The 24,378-nt window shown below is 42.9% G+C and overlaps 1 protein-coding gene across 6 annotated transcripts in view; it reads left to right on the forward strand.

Moving 5' to 3' along the window:
* ARHGEF3 (Rho guanine nucleotide exchange factor 3) overlaps positions 1–24,378 on the forward strand; it is a 309,293-nt gene that overhangs the window by 108,905 nt on the left and 176,010 nt on the right. For 5 of the 6 annotated variants that reach the window (XM_053929748.2, XM_024556529.4, XM_045192228.2 and 2 more), the window contains one exon: positions 1,087–1,153. In XM_053929748.2, coding sequence (XP_053785723.1) covers positions 1,087–1,153 — 67 coding nt within the window. Of the gene's footprint in view, positions 1–751; positions 845–1,086; positions 1,154–24,378 lie in introns of those variants that run through there. The other variant, XM_045192232.3, reaches the window with a different exon arrangement.

The following is a 24,378-nucleotide window of genomic DNA, read 5'->3' on the forward strand; positions in this document are numbered from 1 at the left end:
GGGGGACCTTTGTCAGGGATGCTCTTCAGGGAGATGGTACTACAAACGAACATGAAATTTGAAAACCCATATTGACAGACATAATATTTTGGGGAGGAGTAATTTATCACTCCATAAAGATGTTGTAAAAGGTGTCCCTGTAGGTATGTTGGCAGCCACAAAATTGGATTCACTTCACGAGACAGAGAGAAGGTGCCCGGAGCTGTCGGGCCACATTGTTCCTTTCCTGGTTTACCTGCCCCTTTGTGCTGACCCAACCTTGGGCTGCCTCCAGTCATGTCTGAGGAGGCTGATTCCTGTGGAGAAATTAATAGGTGAGGAAACCAGTTCCAACTCATTACGCATTGGCTACATGTCCTGTTCATTGTCCCTTTAAAAGTCTGGAGCCCACCCTGACTGGTGTGACTCAGTGGGTTGGGTGTTGTCCCGCAAACCAAAGTGTTGCCAGTTCAATTCCAGGTCAGGGCACATGCCTGGTTGAGGACCAGGTCTCCAGCTGGGGGTTGCGGGAGGCAGCCAATCGATGTTTCTCTCGCACATGGATGTTTCTCTCCCTCTCTTTCTCCCTCCCTCTCCCTATTTCTAAAAGTAAATAAATAAATAAAATCTAAAAAAGAAAAAATTCTGTAGCTCAAGTGTGGCCTGTGTGGAGGTGAGGCACTGGAACTCCCCAGCGTGTGGGCAACAGGGGAGAGTTCCAGGCTGAGCCGAAGCTATAAACATCACCTGATGGCGTCCGCTGGGGACTTGTTTGTGTGTAAGAAATGAAGATCAACATTGGGAGTTTGGTCTGGCTTTTTGATCGCATCAGTTTGAATTTTCAAATTTATTTTATTTTTTAAGGGTAAGGGATTGATTATTTTAAGGGATTCCAGAGCTTTCCTCCTGGTGGTCTGGGAGGGGTTTTGGAGTGAATTTGGCTGCTCGAGATTGCAGAGCTGTAGAAAACCCCAGTGGCTCCTGCGCCTGGGCCATCTCTCCAAGTAGCTCTGTTTTTGATAAAGCTGCATCTGAAGCCTGTGATTTCCTCTGAATATCTAACCAGTGAATAACAAACACATTGTCTTTTCTTTTCTCCTCTTTTAGGCCTAAACGGCAGCGGCAAAACAACTTTGCCATGTTTTCCTCTCCTAAAGCCTGGAATTTCAGAGGGGTAAGTGCTTTCCCTGGGTACGTCCCATCTAGGAGCTCCAGAGAGGACACCGTTAGGGTTGGCTTCACTAATCAAAGTTCCACCGAGACAGTTTCTGTGCTTACTGCTTGCGGGAGTCATATTTGCATCAGTGGTTGTGGTTTAATTAACAAATACAAGTTGCCCAGTAAGCATCTGCTGATGTTCACTTGTCCTGAAGGTTTGGGCTACTGGAGTCATCTTTGAAGAAGCTCAGAGGTGTTCGGTTGATGATATGGGTGGGCATTGAGGCCATTTTCTTGGAACATGGAGGGAACCAGTGCACAGTGAAGGGAAAAATAAATCAGAAATGTACAGTCTATTAATACATAGATATATGACTATGTATTCCAGAAGGAGAAGTCTATAAGCTTTCAGGAGATTTTAAAGGTAATTATAAAATCCTCCCAATCACAAAGTCATAGACATTTAGAGGGACAGGAAGGGTCATATCTAGCCTCCTTTTGATGCAATGTTTTCTTCCTTAACATGCTAATGATAATAGTAATAGTAATACAGTGTATGGAGGCCCTACTATGTGCTAAAATGAATATGAGTTCTCACCTCAGGAACAAGACCTTTGCGTGTATAAAGAATGCTCTGAGCTCTGTGTCACCGCCAGGCCCTTGCGTGCCTTCTGTCCCAAACACTGTCTGCTCTCCAGCACCGTGTTTCTGCGCACACTGCAGCTGGCCCACCACCTCAGCCACCGAGTCTAACCCTTGGCACCACCTCCTGTGTGAAGCCATCGTGACCACCCCCTGAGTGTGAGCTAGAGGCCCCTCCTATGGAACTCTGAACTTTCTCCTCATTGTTAAGATTGTTAGTTAGCACTTACTGAAATTCAGGCTTGGGAGCCCCAAGCATCAGATGTGTAGAGACCTTCTCACTCTCTCTTGCTCCCTACTATTTCCCTGGTTCCAGCACAATACCTGGACACACATGCTTAATTTGTTTAGTGAATGAATGAATGAGTGTATTTTCTCACATCCACCAGACACAAAATCCACTTCAGATTGGGTTTCAAGTTCAAGTCTTTAGTCTTTTCAGCACTGTTTTTACTGGTTCAGTTCATCTTTACCATTCTACACAGATCTCAGTAATTTTCCCTGTGTCTCATTTAAAAATGCAGCTCGTGACTCTAGTTTAGCTAAGTGTACAACATGCTTTTCGTTGAGTACAAACAGAAATGTGTTGGCCTCGTAAGTAGATGAGCACGTCTTACAGGAGATGTCATGTAACCCCTAAGTTGTTTATGGCTTTGCAGGTAAGATCCCCACTTCTCAACTCGCGTTCAGGTGGATGGAAGTGAAAAAAGACTTGTGTGATCAAATAAACTTGGGACACACTGAGGGCACCAAATGGAACGTCTACTGCTGCGGCACTTCTCAGTCTTTGATGGGTTGGTCTGTACGGTCGAGTCATTGACCATAAACCTTTTGTTGACAAAAACAGTTCGTACACACTTTAGAATAGTTGACATTAATAGTTAATTATGGACTATGTAGAATTAGATTTCTTGTGAGCAACTTGGTCTTTTTGACAGCATTTATTTTCTTTCCTTTTCTACCCTATTCTTCCTCCTGATTCAATAGTGGTCGCTAGCCAAGGCTTGGGAAACGTCTAGGGTGACCAGATAACCCAAGTTTGCCTGGGACAGTCCTAGTTTTAGCGCTGAAAATCCTGTGTCTCGAGAAACTCTTTAGTTCCAGGCCAACCGGGACAATTGATTACCCTACCTATGGCTGTGAGACCTCCAACTCTTCTCCTTGAAAAATGTTCTGTGAACTCCGTTTTATAGAACTTGCTGCTGAAAAGGAACCTCTTAGATACACACTTGGATTAAGTAACCCTTTGTTGGCCTTATTCTTGCAATGGTGACATTTATTGGCTAATTACAACCAGATAGGTGACTGAATCAAATGCATTGTTGACTTCAGCTTTGTATTTTGTTTGTTTTTGTAATATATTTTATTGATTATGCTATTTCAGTTGTCTCATTTCCCCCCCTTCACTCCACTCCATCCTGCACAACCCCTCCCTCCCACATTCCCCCCCTATAGTTCATGTCCATGGGTCATACTTATAAGTTCTTTGGCTTCTACATTTCCTACACTATTCTTACCCTCCCCCTGTCTATTTTCTACCTACCATTTATGCTACTTATTCTCTGTACCTTTCCCACCTCTCTCCCCCTCCCACTCCCCTATTGATAACCCTCCATGTAATCTCCATTTCTGTGATTCTGTTCCTGTTCTAGTCGTTTGCTTAGTTTTCTTTTGTTTTTGTTTTAGGTGTGGTTGTTAATAACTGTGAGTTTGCTGTCATTTTTACTGTTCATATTGTTTATCTTCTTTTTTTTAGGTAACTCCCTTTAACATTTCATGTAATAAGGGCCTGGTGATGATGAACTCCTTGAACTTGACCTTATCTGAGAAGCACTTTATCTGCCCTTCCATTCTAAATGAAAGCTTTGCTGGATACAGTAATCTTGGATGTAGGTCCTTGCCTTTCATGACTTGGAATACTTTCCAGCCCCTTCTTGCCTGCAAGGTCTCTTTTGAGAAATCAGCTGACAGTCTTATGGGAACTCCTTTGTAGGTAACTGTGTCCTTTTCTCTTGCTGCTTCTAAGATTCTCTCCTTCTCTTTAATCTTAGGTAATGTAATTATGATGTGCCTTGGTGTGTTCCTCCTTGGGTCCAGCTTCTTTGGGACTCTCTGAGCTTCCTGGACTTCCTGGAAGTCTATTTCCTTTGCCAGACTGGGGAAGTTCTCCTTCATTATTTGTTCAAATAAGTTTTCAATTTTTTGTTCTTCCTCTTCTCCTTCTGGCACCCCTATAATTCGGATGTTGGAATGTTTCAAGATGTCCTAGAGGTTCCTAAGCCTCTCCTCATTTTTCTGAATTCTTGTTTCTTCCTTCTTTTCTGGTTGGATATTTCTTTCTTCCTTCTGGTCCACGCCGTTGATTTGAGTTCCAGTTTCCTTCCCATCACTATTGGTTCCCTGTACATTTTCCTTTGTTTCTCTTAGCATAGTCTTCATTTTTTTCATCTAATTTGCGACCAAATTCAACCAATTCTTTGAGCTTCCTGATTACCAGTGTTTTGAACTGTGCATCTGATAGGTTGGCTATCTCTTCGTTGCTTAGTTGTATTTTTTCTGGATATTTGATCTGTTCTTTTATTTGGGCCACTTTTTTGTCTTAGCATGCCTGTTACATAAAGGGGCGGAGCCTTAGGTATTCACCAGAGCGGGGTAACGCTTGTTGCTGCACTGAGACAATGTATGTGGGGGAGGGGTGCGATAGGGAGCAAGGGTGCTTGTTCCACTCTGCTGGTTTTCAGTCACTCCCTCCATTACTCACAATCAAATTGGTCTCTTCTGGTGCTGCTTCCCGAGTGGGTGGGTCTCTCCAGTGAACTCTCCTGTGAGGCTGGGAGTTTCTCCTGCTGCCGCCTCAACCCCCACAGGTATTTTCAATCAGAGGTTTGAGGCTTTATTTCCCCGCGCTGGAGCCCTGGGTTGTGCGGTCTGTCACCCAGTCCACCAGCTGCTGCCTTGCCGGCCAGCTGAAGCTTTGCCTACCCCGCTCCACAATCCGCCACCTCGCTGGGTCTGCCAGCTGCTGCCTTGCCGGGAGTCCTCTCCACCCCAGCTGCTGGTCTCCACCCCTCCTACCGGTCTGGATGAATGTTTTTTCTTCAACTCCTTGTTTGTTAGACTTCCATACAGGTTGATTTTCTGTCAGTTCTGGTTGTTGTTTGTTTTAAATTGTTGTTGTCCTTCTTTTGGTTGTGCGAGGAGGCACAGTGTGTCTACCTACACCTTCGTCTTGGCTGGAAGTCTTTGACTTCAACTATGTATCAGCCCTTAGATTCTTAATTAGCTTACAAGACTTGCCCAAGTAGTTAGAATTATTGGAGTGAATAATCTGTTAGATGGTCAGGTCAGTTGCAGTGTTTACCTTGGTTTCTTGTCCTTACTTTGAGTTCTTCTGTCCTCTGGGTCTTATTGGTAAAGTCAGACAAACTGACTTCAAGATATACCAGAGTGAGGTGATTTGGGGTCTTGGTCAATTGCCAGATTGCCTCTGTGGCCAAATCTATTTCTATCCACCTCAGAGCACAATCCTCCATGACATGGGGGTGGAGGGGAACCCAACCAAGTGGGAACACTGATGCTCAGCCAGGACACGCTTTGTGACCATCATTATGGTAATTGCAGCTGAAGAACAAGAAAGACTCAGAATGCCAGGATGAAGACATTTGAGGCATTATCCCGCTGATACATTCTCTACAATGAAATGGGACTCCCAGCCCTGTTAGACTGAGCTGTGCTTGATCTTCTCCAGCTTTGTGTGAACACTTTGTTTTCTCCTTTATTGAGAAAGTTTTAGAATCTCTATGCTAGCAAACCTTCCATATTTATGTATATGGCAAAGAAAACCATTATAAGCATTTGGAATTCCATTCCTCTTCAGCTTGTAAAGAAAAAGGATCATGTGTTAGTTCACCCATTCTTGGGCATTTGTGGATTTGGAGGTGGGGTGGGGAGAAGAGGTGGTGAGAAATGGATTGGAAAGGGCAAGGAGAGAAGGAACCGCACAGCTGTAGATGAGAAGTAGAGAGGGAGACACACGAGGGCTAAGGAGAGAGCTGGGGACGGGGCACAGGGGAGGACAGGAGTGGTCGGCGGCTTAAGGAGAATAACATTTTGGGAGAAGAGTTTCAAAATAATTTTAAAGGAAGTTTTTTTGAGTGAATTATATTGTAGCCCTCTTTTCATCTTCCCTGGAAACATTCACTGCAAACCTGCGTTACTCCTCAAGGCATTAGGAGTATCGTTTGTGGTTTCCTTTTTTTTTTTTTGGCTGAGGCTTTTGGCTGCAGAGGGGCCTAGGAAAGTCTGGTGACACTTGGATGACACATCCCTTCTCCCTACCCAGCAGTTTAGCCCTTTTGTGAGTTGTCGTTGGAATTGAACACAGACAGTGTCCTTTGGTTACCATGCCCTTCCAAGGAGACAGAGAGCTTGGATCACCCTTTAGGAATCCCCTACCCTCCCAGGCAAGGGGTGGTGCTCTCACCACACCCATGGGTGCTACAGATACATTTATGGAGAGAAGCCAAGACGATGGTCTTGGTTGGGGCAGTTATGATGGGAACAATATGAATCAAGCCAGAATAGAATAGAGGGAAGAGAAGACAGGACTCTGAGAGAGGTGGGACCTTGGGGGGTGTCTTGCTCCAAGACATCTCCTCTGTCAGGTGCTCACTGCACATCTGGTCTCCATCTGGTTTGGGCAGTGCTGTACTCAGAATTTCCACTCTTCCTTGTGAAAATATTTGCTACAGCTCCTCCAGTTATCTGAGAGAGAGAGGTAGAGAGAGAGAGAACAGACATAGACAGATTCAGGGAGGGAACTTACATTAGAAATGTAAAGTTTCAGGAGCACAACTTCTGCCATTGCCTATTGGTTAACTAGGAAATACTTAGCAAGGCTTACTGTGTGCAAGGCATTGTATTAGGTGTCAGAACAAAGGTTTTAAATATCAACCAAATTTCAGAGCTGTGCCCATGTTGTCTCTTTCTCCACTGCCTCGTTTTTACTTTTGCCTAGGCTGTCGGAGAAGGAATTTTTAGACTCTGGGGCTTTGGAAGGGACTTTGGATCTTGTAGCCCCAACCTTTTAATTTTCAGATGCCTAGAACAAGGCCTAGTGTGTTAGTCAGGGCTCTTTTAGTTACAAGTGACAGACACTCAGTTAAAACTAGTCCAAGCGGAAAGGGCAATTGGTCGGTTCATTTGACTGAGGGGCACTGGGATGGGTAGGCTTCAGGTACAGTGGTATTCAGGGATACTCCCTCTCAGCTTTGTCACTCTTGGGGTATTGGTCTTATCTTTACCTACTGCACATGGACTTTTTTGGAGAGGATGATCACAAACAACCATACATTCCCAAAGAAAAGAGAAAAGTTTTTGTTTCCAGGGTTCACACGTGAAATCCCAGTGTAGGGCTCTGATTTCCCTGGGTTGGGTCACATACCTTGGCCGATCACAGTCAATAGAATTGGACAGGCCTTGGTCACATGCTCCCTCAGAGGGAGCTGAGTGGACATGTTTGTGACTGACAGCTCCACTAGAACCACTTTCCTGAGGTGGGGAAGGGGCATTTGCTCCAAGGAAGAATTTGGTATTATAACCAAAAGATAGTCGGTTCCTAGACAGACAAGAAATTATGGTGACTGCTTCTAGGGTCACTCAGAGTTGGGAGATTAGGACTAGAACCTTGAATTCAAACAATGCTCCTGTGCATACTCCATGCTGCCCACTCCGCCCTGCCCTGACACATGTCCCCCAGGTCTTATGTTTGGAAGGGAGTTGGCAAACCCTCAGTGTGGCTGAATGTTTCTTGAAAGCCAGACTGAAATGTTCTGAAATTTATAGCTCAGTAGACTGACAGAGTCTCTGATACTCAAAGCACACTCGGTAGGCAGGTCATTGTTTATTGTGGCCTTACCATGTCTACTCTGCAGAAGTGCCACAGCTTTCTCTTCTCTGCCAGTCCTCGGTTTGTGCATTTACCTCCGTTTACTGAACATTGGCTCCAGGCAAGGCCATGGTAGTCCTGCATGATTGGTGATATTTATTCCCATTTCAGAGATGAGGAAACTGAGCCCCATATCTGCTAATTTGCTTAAAATCACAGCCGTAGTAAGTGGCAGAGCCAGCACCTAAACTCAGGATCGTCTGTCCCCAGGCCACTAGAGCGTATTGCCTCTTTAAAACAAGGATGAAGATGCATCTTTTTTCTAAGGAGGTTAGATACGAAGACCTTTATACAAGTGCTAGAAACGAGGGAGTGTTCTATGGTAAACTTCTCGTCACCTAGAATCCCTTTTAATTTCCTTCCACTCCCTTAGACTTTAATTTTAAAGTTTTGGTCTTTCCTACCCTATTTGTGCAAAAATAATTTGTTACCTGTTTTGTATCAGTAATTAAGAAAGCAATAGTAACAGTTCCATTGTTCCCAGGTAACTCACCCTAGCATTTCCTTATCCTATGTGCTGTGTTGAGCACTTTAAGCATATCTTACTTCCCAGAACAATTCCAAGAGGAAGAAGATGTTATTTGAGCCCCATCCTCATTTTAGAGATGAGGAAATAGAGCATTTTAGTGTTCTATTGCTGCATAACAAATGACCACAAACTTAGCAGCCTGAAACAATACCCACTCACTAGCATACAGTTCTGTAGGTCAGAAGTTTGGGTATGGCACGCCTATGTTCTCTGCCCAGGGTCTCATGAGACTGATATCAAGGTGTTGGCTGGGGCAGGAGGTCTCATCTGAGACTCAGGGGCCTCTTACAGGCTTATTCAGATTATTGGGAGAATTCACTTCCTTGTAGTTGTAGGAGTGAGGTCCCTGTGTCTTTGCAGGCTGTCAGCTGGGGATCAGTTACTCTTAGCTCCTACAGGCTAGTCCCAAGCCCTTGCCATGTGGCTCCTTCCACTTTCAAAGCCAGCAATGGAGAATCTCCCTCATACCAAATATCTCTTAATCTTCACATCTCTTTGACCGAGGAAGAGCTCAGTTCCTTTTAAGGGCTCACCAGATTAGATTAAGCTCATCCGGATCATCTTCCTTTTGGTGATCTAAAAGTGAGGACTAGTAATCTAATCATGGGGATGATATCCTATTACTGTTCTCAGGTTCTGTCTCCACCCAAGAGGAGATTATACTCAGGTGTGGGGATGTCAGACACTATCCTAAAATTCTGCGCACTCCATTAGTGGCTCTAGGGGAGCTTCCCCAGGGTCCCATAACAAGTAAGTAGCAGAGCTGAATTCAAATTTGAGCTCACATCACTCCAAACCCATGTTCTTTGCCAGCACCCTTTAGGAACTTTTTAGTATGAAACTACTTGCAAGTGGAGAAAATATGTGCAATATTCATCTTATACTAACTTCCTTAATATGCAAAGCCCTCTTGCAAAGCAGTAATATGATTTTGAAACCCAATAGGAAAATTGTTGAAGGATCTGAGTAGATAGCACAGAAGAGAAAATACATGTGACCAGGAAACGAAGTCAAATTGTTTCTTCTAACTCATACTTTAAAAATATTTTTAAGTTACAAAATAAAAGACAATACTGTAATAATACATTTTATTTATTTAGCTCTTTCAATGGTATCTACTGTTTCCAGTGCTTTGCACATCATCACACCCCCCAACAACCCTATTAGGTAGATACTATTATTATGCCCATTTCCCAGATGGCAAACTGAGGCCCAGAATCTTAATTACAAACCCCAAGGTCCCACTGCAGTCTGGCTTCAGAGCCTGTGCCCTCAGCTGTGCCGTTGCTGAATGAGTGCAAATGATGCAGAAGAGTGTAATGTAAAGCATGTATGTATAGCTTTAAATCACTTAAGTCAATAAAAGCAAACTAAAATAACAAAAACTGGAATGATCCCCGTTTATAGGGAGATAGTATATTAATATAAACACACAAAAATGTCTGAAGGACTATCACTGTTGACTGACAGTTTGGGTTGGTAAAGTCCCAGGCAACTGTTGCTGTGTTAGAGAGTTTTGCAATGTCTGATTTTTTAAAGAGAGAATATATATTGCTTTTATAATTCGTGAAAACAATACACTTGCAATAATTAAAAGTAAACTTTTACAATTACAGTCTTCCTCAAGAGGAGGTTTACTTTAAAGTTTTACGTGCTTAGAAAACATCAGGGTGCATTACTGAATATGTGTTGTGGCAAAGCATCTGGGGACTGAGAAAATCTGGCTGCGGAGAAGAGCGTGCCGTGCTGGGCTGTGCTGGGCTGTGCTGGGCCGTGCTGGGCCGTGCTGGGCCGTGCTGGGCCGTGCTAGGCTGTGCTGGGCTGTGCTGGGCCGTGCTGGGCTGTGCTGGGCCGTGCTGGGGGCGTGCTGCGCCCCCACCCAACTACCATCCTCGCTACCTCCCCACACTCCCACCTTTCTACCTCTCTGACAGCCTAGAGGCTGTCTCCGTGCACTGTTGGGGTGGGGAGTTTAGTGTCCGCTGCCCCTGGACAGCCCAAAGTCTGAGTTTGGTGGACAGTTCTTAGCAGTTATGTAAAAGCTTGATTGGTGAAAAGGTACATGCTTTGGTGTCCGAATGCCAACTGGAAATTTCAGACAAGACACTTTTCAGAGCGTCAAGTCCCTTATCTGTAAACTGGGGACAACAAATGCCATCTCCCAAAACATGAGACTTGGTTATAATGTGTAAAGGGATCCGAATAATGCCTCTATACAGATAAGTGTGCAGAAAATACTAGTTTATTATAAGTAGGGTTCTCTTCTTCATGAAATGGCTGTTTTCTAAATATGTGTACTTAATAGATGCCTTTTCCATGTGAGGTGCCCCCTCAAAAGGAAAAACTGACTCTCTCTGGTTTCCGCTTAGTCCTCTTGTCTCATTTCCCCTCGGGCAGGGGAACAGCCAGCCCGAGAGTAGACGCTGACACCTGTGAGGAAAAGCTCGTGTCATCTTCCGTCTGCTGACACCAAAAATATGTCAGGCATATTGAAGCTCCTTTTTAGATTCAAAAGCAGTTTCTTTTTTTAGTCACATGTGAGGTCTCTGGGGACAGAGTGGCTTGTATGTCAGCTGTGCAAATTCTGCACTTTGGAGGCAGAATTTATAGATGCCTTTGTTGATTTTATGCTGTTATCAATTCAGTTATCCCTTTTTGTTCGAGAGCCGTGCATGGGAAAAGATGCATTTGACTTTGGTCTTGTGGGTTATTTAGGAAATCTTATCACAAGTGATGGCCTAAAAGCAAGGAGAGGTTTTTTTTTTTAAGATTTTATTTATTTATTTTTAGAGAGAGGGGAAGAGAAGGAGAGAGACAGGGAGAGAAACATCAATGTGTGGTTGCCTCTCACGTGCCCCGCACTGGGAACCAGGACTGCAACCCAGGCATGTTCCCTGACTAGAAGTTGAACCGGCAACCCTTTGGTTCCCAGGTCTGCACTCAATCCTCTGAGCCACACCAGCCACAGTGCAAGGAGAATTTTTAATAACAGAGGTCTGGGGCATATCTCATGGAATGCAGTGGGGACTCAGAAGCCCCTGGAATGAGGCACCAGGAGCTCGTGAAGGTTCCTGGCTCCTCTCTGTTATTTGCTAGCTTTCTTTCTGCAGACTGACTTTCTGCGTTTCTCCATACTGTGGAAATGCAGCCATCTGCAGAGAGAGAGCCTTTTCTCTCTCAGAGCAAAATTACCAGGGAGGGATTTTGATTGGTCCATATTGGGTCAGGTGGATACTCCTGGCCCAATCAGCAACAGCAAAGGAGTGGAGTTCTGCCATACCACTATAGTGGCTCTTATGTTAACCATAGTAACATGGAGGAGAAGGGCAATAGAAGGGCAGAGGCACTAGGCAGACACAAGCAATTCTTGTCTACAAAAGTCTTCCCCATAACTCAAGTGAACAAAACTCTGGTCTGGTTAGAGGCAACCCTTTTAGTTATTGATTTTTTTTTCACTTCTGACAATCTGATCTAGGAGCAAGAATTATTATACTGCTTATAAAACAGTAAAATGTAAAATATAATGGTTCATAGAGTAATTGAAATAATAGCAGATACTGGAAAATTGCATTCTGAAATGGTTGAGACTATTTCTATAATATTGGAAAGTATTGGAGCTTAGGTTTTTTTTTTTAATTAGAGGGAATGATACATTTTATTTATTTTTAAAGTATTTTTTATTGATTATGTTACTACAGTTTTCCCAATTTTTTCTCCCTTTATCCCCCCTCCACCCCAACCCTCTAGCATTCCCCTCTCCCGCCTTAGTTCATGTCCATGGGTGTACATATAAGATCTTTGAGTCCTCTGTTTCCTATACCATTTTTTATCTCTCCCCGTCTATTTAATGCCTATTAATTATGCTTCTTCTTCCCTGTACCTTCCCCCCCATTCTTCCTTTTCCCCTCCACAGTGAAATCCCTCCAGGTGATGTCCATTTCTCTGATTCTGTTCTTGTTCTAGTTGTTTGCATGATTTTTGTCTTCATTTTTTTTCTTTTCTTTTAGGTTCATTTGTTATAGTTGTGAGTTTGTTGTCATTTTACAGTTCATATTTTTGATCTTCTTTTTCTTACATAAGTCCCTTTAACATTTCATATAATAAGGGCTTGGTGATGATGAACTCCTTGAACTTGACCTTAGCTGGGAAGCACTTTATCTGCCCTTCCATTCGAAATGATAGCTTTGCTGGATACAGTCATCTTGGATGTAGGTAGTCAGGGGTTTTAAATAAGAAGTGGCCCAAGAATCAGTCTCAGTACTGCTTTGTGGTTTGTCACATTTATGACTTTTCATGGAGCTTTTTGAATTTTTTGTTTTAATTGAATTTAGCCTTTATTATACAAACAATACTGTGGCAGCAGCCTTGTCATCTCTGCAAGGCCCTCATGCTATTTGAAGATGTGGGAGGGGATGGGGATGTTGAGAACCATATTTACCAATTTGGAAAATTTCTTTTCTGAAGCTGAACCTTCCCCCTCAGTTTTCCTTTTCCCCTTCCACATTAAGTGTTGTGTTCTGTATTTCCTGTCCATGTCAGAAGCTTGGGATTAGAATTGAAGCTTCTTGCATGGGGGTTAGTAAATGTCCTGTCACTAAGTTTCTTCCCTCCCATCAGTTTTTTCCTCTTGCAAGTTAGTGTAGCCCCTTTAATAGATTGGACTAGGTTTAACTCATTGTAACTCTAAATAGCAACCCCCCCACCCTTTTAAATGCTCATATCATGTCAATAAAACCAATTGAAACAAACAGCTGTAAGCTGAACTACAGAGAGGATTCAGGTGCGACAGAAGGATCCCACCTGAATCCTCGGTTCACAGGGCCAATATGTCCTTTTTCTCTATTGCATTGGCCTTCTCCACTGATGCTGTGATTGCAAGGACCAGAGAGGAAGTTCAAGCTAGAGGCCCACAGGTTGAAGGTGCCCTGGGACAATGACACACACTTGCTTTATCAAAAAGACTCGAGGACAAGTATAACTGGTCGACAGCTACAGTTTGCCAATTAGCTGGATGAACATCTGGCTAATTTGTATTTCATTTGCATTTCTTGGGTGGTGAATATATGGAGCCAGGATGGGTGTTTCTAATCGGTAGCCAAATTAAGACCTCATGTATGTAAGTGTTCATGTGTATTTAGTGCCCCTGTATGCTTAGAGCCTCATAAGTCTATACATATTTAGTGCATGACAAACAGTAGTAACCAGGTACCTTATGAATATTAGGTATCTTTTGCTCCTCTACCCTTTCCTATCTATGTTTAGCACATGCACGTTCTACTTACTAACCACTTATTGAACCTAACATAACAAAATATTTCTGTTATTAAAGATGAATAAGTCTTACAAATGCATTCATCTTCAGTAATTGAAATAAATATTGTCTATTGCCTGCTTACATACCTGTCATATCAAAATAATAACACAGTAATAATAACTCCTTACAGCTCTGGACAAAAAAGAAATAAATATTGTCTAAAAGCAAGTTGAAATGCTCTGTGCAGAATGCTACTAAATGCACAGTGTGCTGTATCATCAGGGCTAACTTGATTTAACATTTATTTAGAAAAAAGGGGGAATTAGGCTGATTACTTTTTTATAAATAGATGAGGATTTGTTTAAAATCATAGCTGTGATTTGAGGAAGGAGCCATGGAGTTCCAGCAGATATGCATTTAATTTATGCAGGTTCAACAGAACCTGCTTGTTGAAAAGGGGTTGGGAGAGAATTTATGACTCAGCTAGAGTGTCAGATGTATGGTGAACCTGCTGTTCCCTGCTGTCGAGCCTGGGGGTTGAAGGTGATTCTAGACCTTGACATGGGCCTTTTGTGCAGTGTGCCCCATAAAAACAAACAACAGCTTCACCTGGGGCCAAACTGAAGATGCGTGCCCAGTATTTGTTCCAGTGGTGGAGGGATAACTATTGAGTGTGGTTTATTGAGAGAAGGGATGTCAGGTTTCATCCCGTGTCTTTGTAAGGGGTTTTCATGATTATTATTATTACTATGTGTGCTATTTTTTCAACTTTTTATTATGAAAATTTTTAAACATGGAAAGTTGTTAAAATAAGTTCAGTGAACACCCACCATCCAGAATCAACAATTGCTAACATTTTGCTTTAGCTGTTTATCAATCTCTAGCTGTTTATATAATTTGACTTTTATTTACTAAATCATTTCAAAGTGATACAATTGCAGACATCACGACTCTTCACTTCTAAATACTTCAATAGATATGTCTTAAGCATAAGGATGTTTTCCAACATCACCAAACCTAAGAAAGTTACCAGTAAACATTCAGTCTATATCCATATTTCCCCAATTGTCTTAATAGTTGTTTTCCCCCAAACCATTCGAGGACCATGCATTGCATCTGGTTGGATTTTGTGTGTGTGTTTATCCAATTGAGAACCATGATTTCATTTTTTTTTTTACTTTATTTCATTTCATTTCATTTCATTTTTTTAGCTCATAGGATAATCTCAGTTGCCCCATCTCAGAATCACTAAAAACACTCTTATCTATCAGCTCTTCTTTCTGTGGCCAGGAGTCAAGGTCAAATGGATCTGTCATTCACTAGGTTGGGCAAGTAACTAACCTCACCGAGACTCAGATTTCCCATCTGAAAAATGTATCTAGCTCATAGGGTTCTTATGAAGATTAAATTAAATAATCCATGTTAAGTATTTAGTGCTGGGTCTGTGACATAGTAAGTGCTCAATAAATACTCTTCCCCTTGCTACTACTACTACTATATCCACTCCACAGAAACTATGGGCAACATTGGGAAAAGTGGGACAAACTTTCTGGAAAGAGGATGTGGCAAAGATAGCCCTAGACATGTCCAGTATAGATAAAAACTTCCCATTTATCTAATATTTTTCCACGTTATAGAGTGACTACTTCAGGCCCTGGGTTTTGGGAGACAGAGTCTGGACCACTAGCTCTTTGCATGTATGTAACTTAAGAAAAAAGACATATTGAATGTATATGGGAATATGCACTGATTTAGAGGGAGGAAAGAACTCTTCCTGTGTAAAAAGTTATTAAATGAATTTTAAATGTAGTCTGGATATATTCTTAAACCTTCTAATGTATTCCTTCTGATAGCTGTTGACTTAGGGTAGTTCAAATCTTATGTGTCTTTTGAAGTTTGGCAGTGGATTCAGCTCTGAGTTTATTTTGCTTGCATCTCCGGGCACTGGGCGTCTCTCCGTACTGTCACAGACTGGTACTTCAAACTGGCTGATACTGGCTTCTCACCCACAGCACCTTAGTTGCTTAATGAAAACATCCAACAAATGACTACATTCTTCTCATGTTTGTGGTTTTGATTGCATTTTTACATGTGGGAAAATTATCATCTTATTTTGAATGATAAAAGAAGCTTATTTTGATATTGAGGGGAACATTTGAAATCACTGACCTCAGCAGGTTGGTTGAAGGATCGGAAACATCTCAAAGTGTTGTTTTTCACCTACAGAGTTACTCAGCCTTTAAAAAGTGATGACTTGAAATACTGGTGAGGGTGCAGTAGAGCAATGCTCTCACAGGCGTTCAGTGGCATTGTTCCTTGATCTCATCTTTGTGGAAAGCTCTTTGTGTCAAGAACCATCAACATATTTATGGTTATTGGCCCAGTAATTCCACTTCTAGGGATCTGTCTGGAAGAAGTCACCAGGATTAAGACTTATGCACAGAGTTGTTTAGGGCAGCAGTCATTATAATGATAGAAAAGTGGATGAAGTCTAAATGTCCAACAGTGCGGGCCAGTTGGTGTACACTGTGTTTTATCCATATGAATACGTGTTATGCAGCCATACGGGATGCTGAGGAAGAGTGATAATTCAGGGGAAAGTTTTATTGTTATGTTTTTTAAAAGCAGGAAATAAAATTGTATATACAGTAATGATCCTGCTATGAAAAAAATTATTATAAAAGAACTGATAGAAAAAATGCCAAAATATTAATAATGATTTCCTCTCAGTAAGTGAGGTTATAAGTGACATTTTTCTTTGTTTTGTTTTGAGTTTTCCAAGTTTTTGCAGGATACATGCATACATAATTTTTATAATCAAGGAGAAGAAAAACTGAGGTGACAAGACAAATATTTAAACTGCAACTTTGAGATAGAGCTTTAGGTTTGAATGTTTAAGAATAAAAATCATCTCCAACAGGCAACAGGAATAAATCGAAGTCAGAAACTCCAGGAATTGGCCTGAGTTCCATGGTTACTTAAGATGGAATTTTAAAATATATCGTCTGTGGAGGAGTTTCAAATGTGAGAACTTGGTAAAGGTGAACTTGGAGGAATTTTGTCTTCCTTTTCTGACAACAACAAAAATCCATAAATCTTACTTGGATTTTTGAGAGGGGAGAAAATCACCTTAATAAGAATGAATGCTGTGTACTTAGGCAAAGGAGAAATCACAGCTCTAAAACGATCATCCCCAAGAGAGTTAATATTCCAAAGAATGAATAGGTAACTCAACTGCATCTGGCTGAGTTGGGGCACATTAATTTTATGGGTTTTGGATGATAGCTTGGGATAATACTTTGGAGTATCACTTTGGGAAACTTAGGGAAATATACTTAATGGGGAAGCCTGTGTGTTCCTTCTCACGGGCTTAATTTATTATAAACTCAGAGGACTACAGATTGCCAACTTGGCTTAGGAATTTTGGTGTCAAAAAGATACTTGGCTTTTTCAAAATACCCCCCACACCAAAGAATGTTTCCTATCGTGCAACTTGTATAATTAAAGCCAACCTTTGCCAGGCATCAATAGGTTTATCACCGAATTCTAAAACTTCTCAAGGAAGGAAAAACTTGAGTTTTATACTGGAATGGCCTTTCAAGTCTACAGATTTGGTACAAATGGGCAAGATTTGCTGTTCTTGAGACATAATAAAGCCTCCTGTCGCCTATTTGGATAGTCTTAATGTCATGTCTTTTTCTTCCTTCTTTTTGAAATACACTTATTTTATTATCCAGAGTGACTAAGAAGCCCTACATATGTGCCTCTAAAACACTTGTTCTCGATTTGCTCTCCTTTTCTCTCCACGCCCACTGCTCGGGAAGTGACTTCTCTGTATTGTTTCATGAGTCGTTCTGATGTGGTTCATCAAATCCCCTCCGCCGAGTATACCTCCTGCCCAGCTTCACCCCTCTCCAATAAATGCCCACTTCCCTTCACTTGTCCACTTGCACCTTGTTCTATTTCAGGGTTTGGTTTAAAGACGAATGCTGCCTCTATCTATATCTCTTACATGCAATTTTATGTTATCTGGTGGTATCAAACTTCTTTAATATATTAAGAAATATTTCTGCTACACAACTCAAAGGGCAAAAGCCAACAAGTGCAGTGGTGGAGAATGGAAAGTCCGCACTGTGAGGCAGTAAACAGACAATGTAAGTCAGTCAGTTAATTTGGTTTTAGTAATTCTGTTGGGTTGGCCAGAAAGTTCATTTAGTTTTTTACTCATGATGGCTCTAGTAGTGCTTAGTTGTCTTTAACTTCATTTGAAACAATTTTGTTAGATTGTATTGTGACAGCTGTTATATCAGTGAGCATTTAAAAAAAAACTTATCAAAGTTGATGAATTTTTGTGCATCCATTTTAATAGGTGGAAGAAAATACACATTTTTGGTATATTATGCTTTATTATTTCAAGAAAGTTAAAAATACAACTGAAACACAAAAAACAATTTGTGCAGTGTATGGAGAAGGCACTGTGACTGATCGAATGTGCCAAAAGTGGTTTGTGAAGTTTCTTGGTACTATTGACATTTTGGCCAAATAATTCTTTGCTGTGGGGCTGTGTTATGCAGTGGAAGATGTTTAGCAGCACCCTTGGCCTCCACCCACTACAAGCCAATAGCAGGAGATAGCCAACATACTCAAAACATGCAAATCAACAAAGTTATTTGTGGAAATTAAAAAAAAACATATCTTTTATATTATGGAAAAAACTAAATGGACTTTTTGGCCAACCCAATAATTACTTATTTAAAAAACTTATGTTTACATCTGTTTCTGAAAGAAACACAAAGGTGGTTTTCTGGTGTTCTCTACTCAGCTGCCTTCTCTTTTTTGCATTTGACACCGGTTTTATTTCTGGAAGAACTTAATCTCAAAAGTCTCTGGTTTAGCAATAGGAGGAGATAAAAATATTTTCACCTGTTGTTAGTTGTATTTACTTAAATAAACTCATGCAACTATTGCTGCTTACGGTCACTGGCTCATTTCTGCTGGCCTGGCGGTGTTTATGTTGGTGATGGTGAGGAGATGCTATCAGCAACTCATTGTGTACTGTTTGCGTAATGGGACAGGCCATCCAGCTCAAGGCAGTTCTTAAAAATGTATTGGATTAGTTGAATGATTTGATTAAGGTGCCTGTCTGGTTGGGAAGGTGCAACCTGTGACTGGTGAGGCAGTGCTCAAGTCCCTAAGGGGCTGCCAGCCACAGCTGATGGGCGGGGTTAGCAGGTTAGTCACCTGTAGAATATGGCTGCACCTGGAGTGGACCAGCTACCCCACGGAATGGCAGAGAAGCATCAGCGAGTGATAGCACTGGTACAGGCAAGCTGCTTAGCTACATTGTCCTTTGATGCTGCAGGTCCTTTGAACCTCAGAGGATCCAGCGCTTCTCATAAAACTTTGGCCAAGGCCATTACAGAATAGTCACGGGGAGTTAAAGTACAGAACAGGGAATATAGTCCATGATATTGCAATAACTGTGTATGGAGCCAGGTGGGTACTTGACTTACTGGGAGATCACCTCGTAAGTTATATAAAGGTCTAACCACTGTGCTGTGCACCTGAAACTAATATAATATTGAATGTCAACTGTAACTGAAAAAAAATCTTACAAAAGGAAAGAAACTTTGCCAAGGAAAGGTCTGCTGCATGTTCCTTAGTTATTAGCCCCTAAACAAGGTTTTCCTTCAAGAACAGTCATCCTGTTAACCACCATGGCACAACTTAGAAACAAGTGCTTTACAGACACATGCTTTTTGAGTTTACTTCTTTGCTCTTTGAACAAAGTCACCACTTGACATCTCAATTGTAGTAGAAACATAGGGAATAATGATTTTTTTCCAGTCTCCTTAAGCCGATAGCATGTCTCCTAGCAAAGGTTCTCTGTGGGGTTCGTGGATGATGGCAGCAGTGGCACATGGGAGCTTGTTAGAAATGCAGGATCTCGGGCCCTGCCCCAGGCCTGAACCGAAACCTGCATTGTATCGAGATCTCCAGGGGCTCCATGGCACATTAGAGTCTGAGAGACACTCTGATGTCCAGAGTCAGCTTGTATATGCTGTCAGTTCAGTGGAGGTTTCATGGGAGAGTCTTCAGTCAGGATTTGGAGTGATGGAAATGGACACGTGGTTTGTCCTCTTTCTCTAGAAAAGTAAGCAGGGTATGGTGAATTTTAGTAAACCAGTACTCCAGGTGCCAGCCACTTGGACCCAGAATTCCTAGTATAAATCCCTCTGATTCAGGTGTAAGAGGCCATGGCTAGGATATCTGCCCTTGTAACTGCCAATCTACACCCTCCTCCCCCACCTGGGAGCATGAAAACTGTAGAATTCTTTGTCCATGGAGAGGTCCTCCTGGAACTCTTTTCTCTAACTCAGACGATTTTTTTCCCATGGTGTGCACACAGCAGGCCTTTTGCTGATCTTGTGGGTGTCCTGTGTTGGCCTGGGCAGCAAGGCCACCAGCGCCTGATATGTGACTTACAGGCAAGGCAGCAACTTTGGATAAAGGAGGGAGGGGTGTTCATTCCACTTCCCACTGAGGCCATGTGTTATGTGATGCGCTGTCCGCCTTTATTTACCGGTTTTGCTGTGCCTGTGCACTGTCCTGGCTGCTGTTTTCTTTTTTCTACAACAGAGGAATTGCACTTCTCTGGGGTTTAAAATCCCACTCAAGCCCGGCCTTTTCTCGGCATGGTTTTTCCTCAGGTGACAGTTCGCTGGGGGCAGAGGCATAGTTTCCAAACACCGCTGTGGCTCAGTTCGACCATGTCTTCACTTCCAGAGAGATTCGAGTAGAGGCTAAGCTGATTACAGGGCCCAAGCGAGGCTTCTGAGTGCATTTCAGATTTGGAATGCAAATTGTCGTCTGCCATAATTACAGTTCGTGCCACAGTCCTGCTCGGCCCCCATGGTCATTATCCTGGAGCAGAATAAGTAGCTTCGTGTGTTCAGAGTGGGAGGTAATGAGGGGGAGAAGGGTGCTTGAGGGACATGAAGGGGTGTTCTCAGAGCCTGTCTCCAAGCCGGAGTAGGACAGATGCAGAAGTATGGTGGGATGCTGCCACTGACAAACTCTGTGACCACAGGTCAGGAACTCAACCTCTCTGAGCCTGGTGTCCTCCAGTCCTTGACTTGGAGGTTGTCATGGTGATAAGATGTGAATGATGTGAGGGCATGGTGCCTGGTGTGTAGCAGGTGCTCAACAAGGAAGAGTTTCACTGGCTGGCAGTTACAAGGGCAGATATCTGCAACGGAAAAACACGCCCTTCTCAAGGTGATTCCTGTGCACTCACTGGTTACCCCTTTCGTCCTGCAGGGGGGCTGTGGCGCATCCTTCTCATGCTTCACAGGTCTGCAGAATGGGGGATTTAGAGTGCTGGCTCCAGGCAGATTTTCTGGGTATCAGTCTAGTTGTGTGTCCTTGTGTGATTTTTAAAAAATATTTTATTTTTGTATGCTAGAGAAATGGGAAGGGCTGGAGAAAGGGAGAGAAACATCGATGTGCGAGAGACACATCGATTGGCCTCACACGCTCCCACCTGGGGACGTGGCTGGCAACCCAGACACGTGCCCTGACTGGCAATTGAACCTGTGATGTTTTGGTTCACAGGCTGGCGCTCAGTACACTGAGTCACACCAGCCAGGGCCCTCTTGTGATTTGATTAACATCTCTGAGCCATGGATTCTGTCCTTTGTAAAATGGACATCATAATTGTATGTGATACACAGGGTCATGGGAAGTTTATATATGAAAAATGAATATAGAATTGAGCTCTACTGCTTGGCACAAACTATGAAGACAGTACTATTCTTATTTCCTTTGCAGAAGAGAGGAAATCAAGGGAAGTTTTAAGGTCTTAGTGACTTTCCCAAACCTGCAACTCCTATGTGGGGGAGTCCAGACTCTTGCCCAGCAAACTGGCTCCACAGCTCACATTAGTGTCACCTGGAGGGGGTCAAAAATCGCTGTGCAAGCACTGCCCAGGCACCTGCTTCCAGTGCTTCTCTCCTCAAACCCTTAATTTTTGCTGACAAATTTTTTCTTATATTGGGTTAAAATATCATAGTACTATTATTATATTATTATATTATACAATGTTACATGTTATATATTATTTTTAAATATAAGTTTATACTATATATCATAATAAATATTATATATAATGATGGTAGCAATAACAACTATTTCTATAGATTTGCATTCCTATTGGAAATAACCTAGCCATTGTCAGCACTTATAATTGCTTTTTCTTGTCCCTCATGGGAGCTTATTGTCCGTGATTTTGCTGCAAAGCTCATTGTTTATCTTACATAGTTTCCAAAAAGCTGCTATTGTTACTTATCATGAGCCAGGCATTGTTTTAAGTGACTTATTTGATCTTCACAAAGACCTTGAGTGGCAGTGCTCTTGTTATCCCCACTTACTAGCTGATGAAACTGAGGCACAGAGAAGGTCAGTAAATTGACAGAGGTCACACAGTAAGCGATAGCGCCAGGATTTGAATCCAGGTTGTTTGGCTCTGAATTCTAAGTCCTAACCTCTGTGCTGAGCTGCCTTTATTAATTTCCAATCAGCTGTGGCCTTGCCATTTTGACTGATGTCGGTGCTCCCAGACCTCCTCATCTGAAAACTTAGCGTATAATTTCCTAGGGCCTGTTACTGTGTGCTGGTCTTCCTTAGCCCCAGAGCATCTTTCTGGGAACCCCTCCCATACCCCTCAGATGCTCATTCAACACAGGAAACCCTTTGTGCCTCAACCTTGAACATTCTTTAACAAAAAAAAATCTGCCTTTCATTTTAATGATGACACAACCCCGGGGTGAGGTTCCCGTTAGCACCCTGGGGGAATCGGGCACAAGTGATTGGCACTGTAGCGGGGAAATTCCTTCTTTCTCCACACATTTCCAGTGTGCGAGCTCTGTGTAATTTCACATCCCAGGGGGAGTGGCAGTGCTCAACTCCTGTTGGAAGGGCAAATCTATCTCACTTCTCATTCAGATAGGAGAGGGAGTCGGGAAACATAGACTTGGAAATTTTTGTTGTGATAATTCCTGGCTTTTAGCTGATGTATTTATAATAGGGAACAGGGTACCACAATGTCTTGAGCAGTATGACATAGCCATGACCTCTGTTCTTGGCAAAAAAGAATTTATATCTGGTCGTGCATCTGTACTTGACAAAAAACTTGCTCTGTTTCCCCATTTTCTGCAGGATATAGTTGAAATTCCAATCTCGGCTCCAACCTTCTCATCTCCTAGCCTTCCCACCCTGTCCCTTCCACAGGCCCTTTGAACATCTCCTCCCTTCCCAAATGAGCCATGTTGTTCCCCATTTCTCTCCTTTACTCCAGGGCCCCGCCCCCTCAGCCTGGCAACTCCAACGCACCCCCAACAACCTGCTGGAATGACACTTTCACTGGGTAGACCTGAGCAATGTCCCTGGCTGCTTCCTCTGTGTTCTTAGCGCTCCAAGGCTGTGGAACTCAGCAGGTTGAGCAGAAAACATTGTTTGCAGGTCTGTGCCCCCTCTGGCCTGGGAGGTCCTCTGTGGTATTTTTGTGTGCCAGACACTTAGAGCTGCTGAATGATGGATGCCTGCCCCCTCTTTACGCATGCCTGGCTGCATTTCTATCTTGAGGAGGGTCTGTGGATAGAAAGTAGACTCTCAGGTGGGAGATCTGGAACACCAGGCTGTAGGCTCTGTGAGAGCCCATCCTGTCCTGTGGCCCAGAGCCTGCCGTGTGGGCGATGCGCATGCCATTGCTGTCAGACCACGGCCTGAGTGAGCACAAATGAGCCCACACTGCGGGCCTACATTCAAATCCCTACTGTATCACTGCCAAGCTTGGCATCTTAGACAACTTCCTTAACCCCTCTGAGCCTATTTCCTCATCTATTAACTAGGGATAATAAAAGTACCTGTCTCATAGGGTGGTAATAGAGTTAAATGAGCTTAGTCTAATGTCTGACACACAGCAAGCCTCCAGTCAGTGGTGGTTGCTATTGTTATTAATAATGAAATAAATTAATCACAGGATGTGTGCTGGGAAGGAAATTAACAGGGTATTGTGACAGAGGATGGTGGGTATGCGGTGTGGTCTCTTAGACAGCCTGGCCGTTGAAGGCCTTCTGTACATTGAGACTGAACTACGAGAAGGATGCTGCTGCAATGTGAAGAAGTGGAGGAAAGAGTTTTCCGGAGAGCAAGTGCAAGGGCCCTGGGCAGGAAAGAGCCTGACGAGGAACAGAAAGTGGTGACCAGAGCTTGAAGTGGGGAGGAGGGTAGAATGAGATGAGGTACAGCAGGGATACATGGGTCCATTGGCGCAGGGCCTTGTAGACCAGGGGACAGTGTTTGGGTTAAAAGAAGCCATTCAGTCCCTAGGCTCAGAATCATCTGTGGGATTGATTTCTGGAGTACTTCATCTCTAGCCCATCCTATATTCTGTGTACATGAACTACTAACCTGGAGCAATAAAACCCAGTTCTGCTGGATTCAAGAGAATTAATTTATTAAAGGATATGGGAAGCTCAGAGAATTTTGGAGAGATCAGGGAACCATGAACAACCCCAAATATCACTACCAAACGTTTCCTACAAGGATACCATTGTTGCCACTGCTGGGTGGCTGTCGGTGGCACCACTGCTGCTAATTACAAAGCATGGTTACTCCATCTGCCCTCACTGCTTTCTCTGTGAGCTACCACCACCCTCACCAGAATAGAGTCTGCAGAGTCCCTGCTGCTTTGCATGCCAGTTTCTGGTGCCAAGTCTGAGTGGGAGTATCTGATTGGCTGAACCTTGCTTATGTCCTCGTGCTTTAGCTGCAGGGGAAGCTGGGAAAGCAAATGTGTGGCATCCTCAT

The sequence above is a fragment of the Desmodus rotundus genome, chromosome 8, assembly GCF_022682495.2.
Source record: "Desmodus rotundus isolate HL8 chromosome 8, HLdesRot8A.1, whole genome shotgun sequence".
In the NCBI taxonomy this organism is placed as follows: Eukaryota; Metazoa; Chordata; class Mammalia; order Chiroptera; family Phyllostomidae; genus Desmodus; species Desmodus rotundus.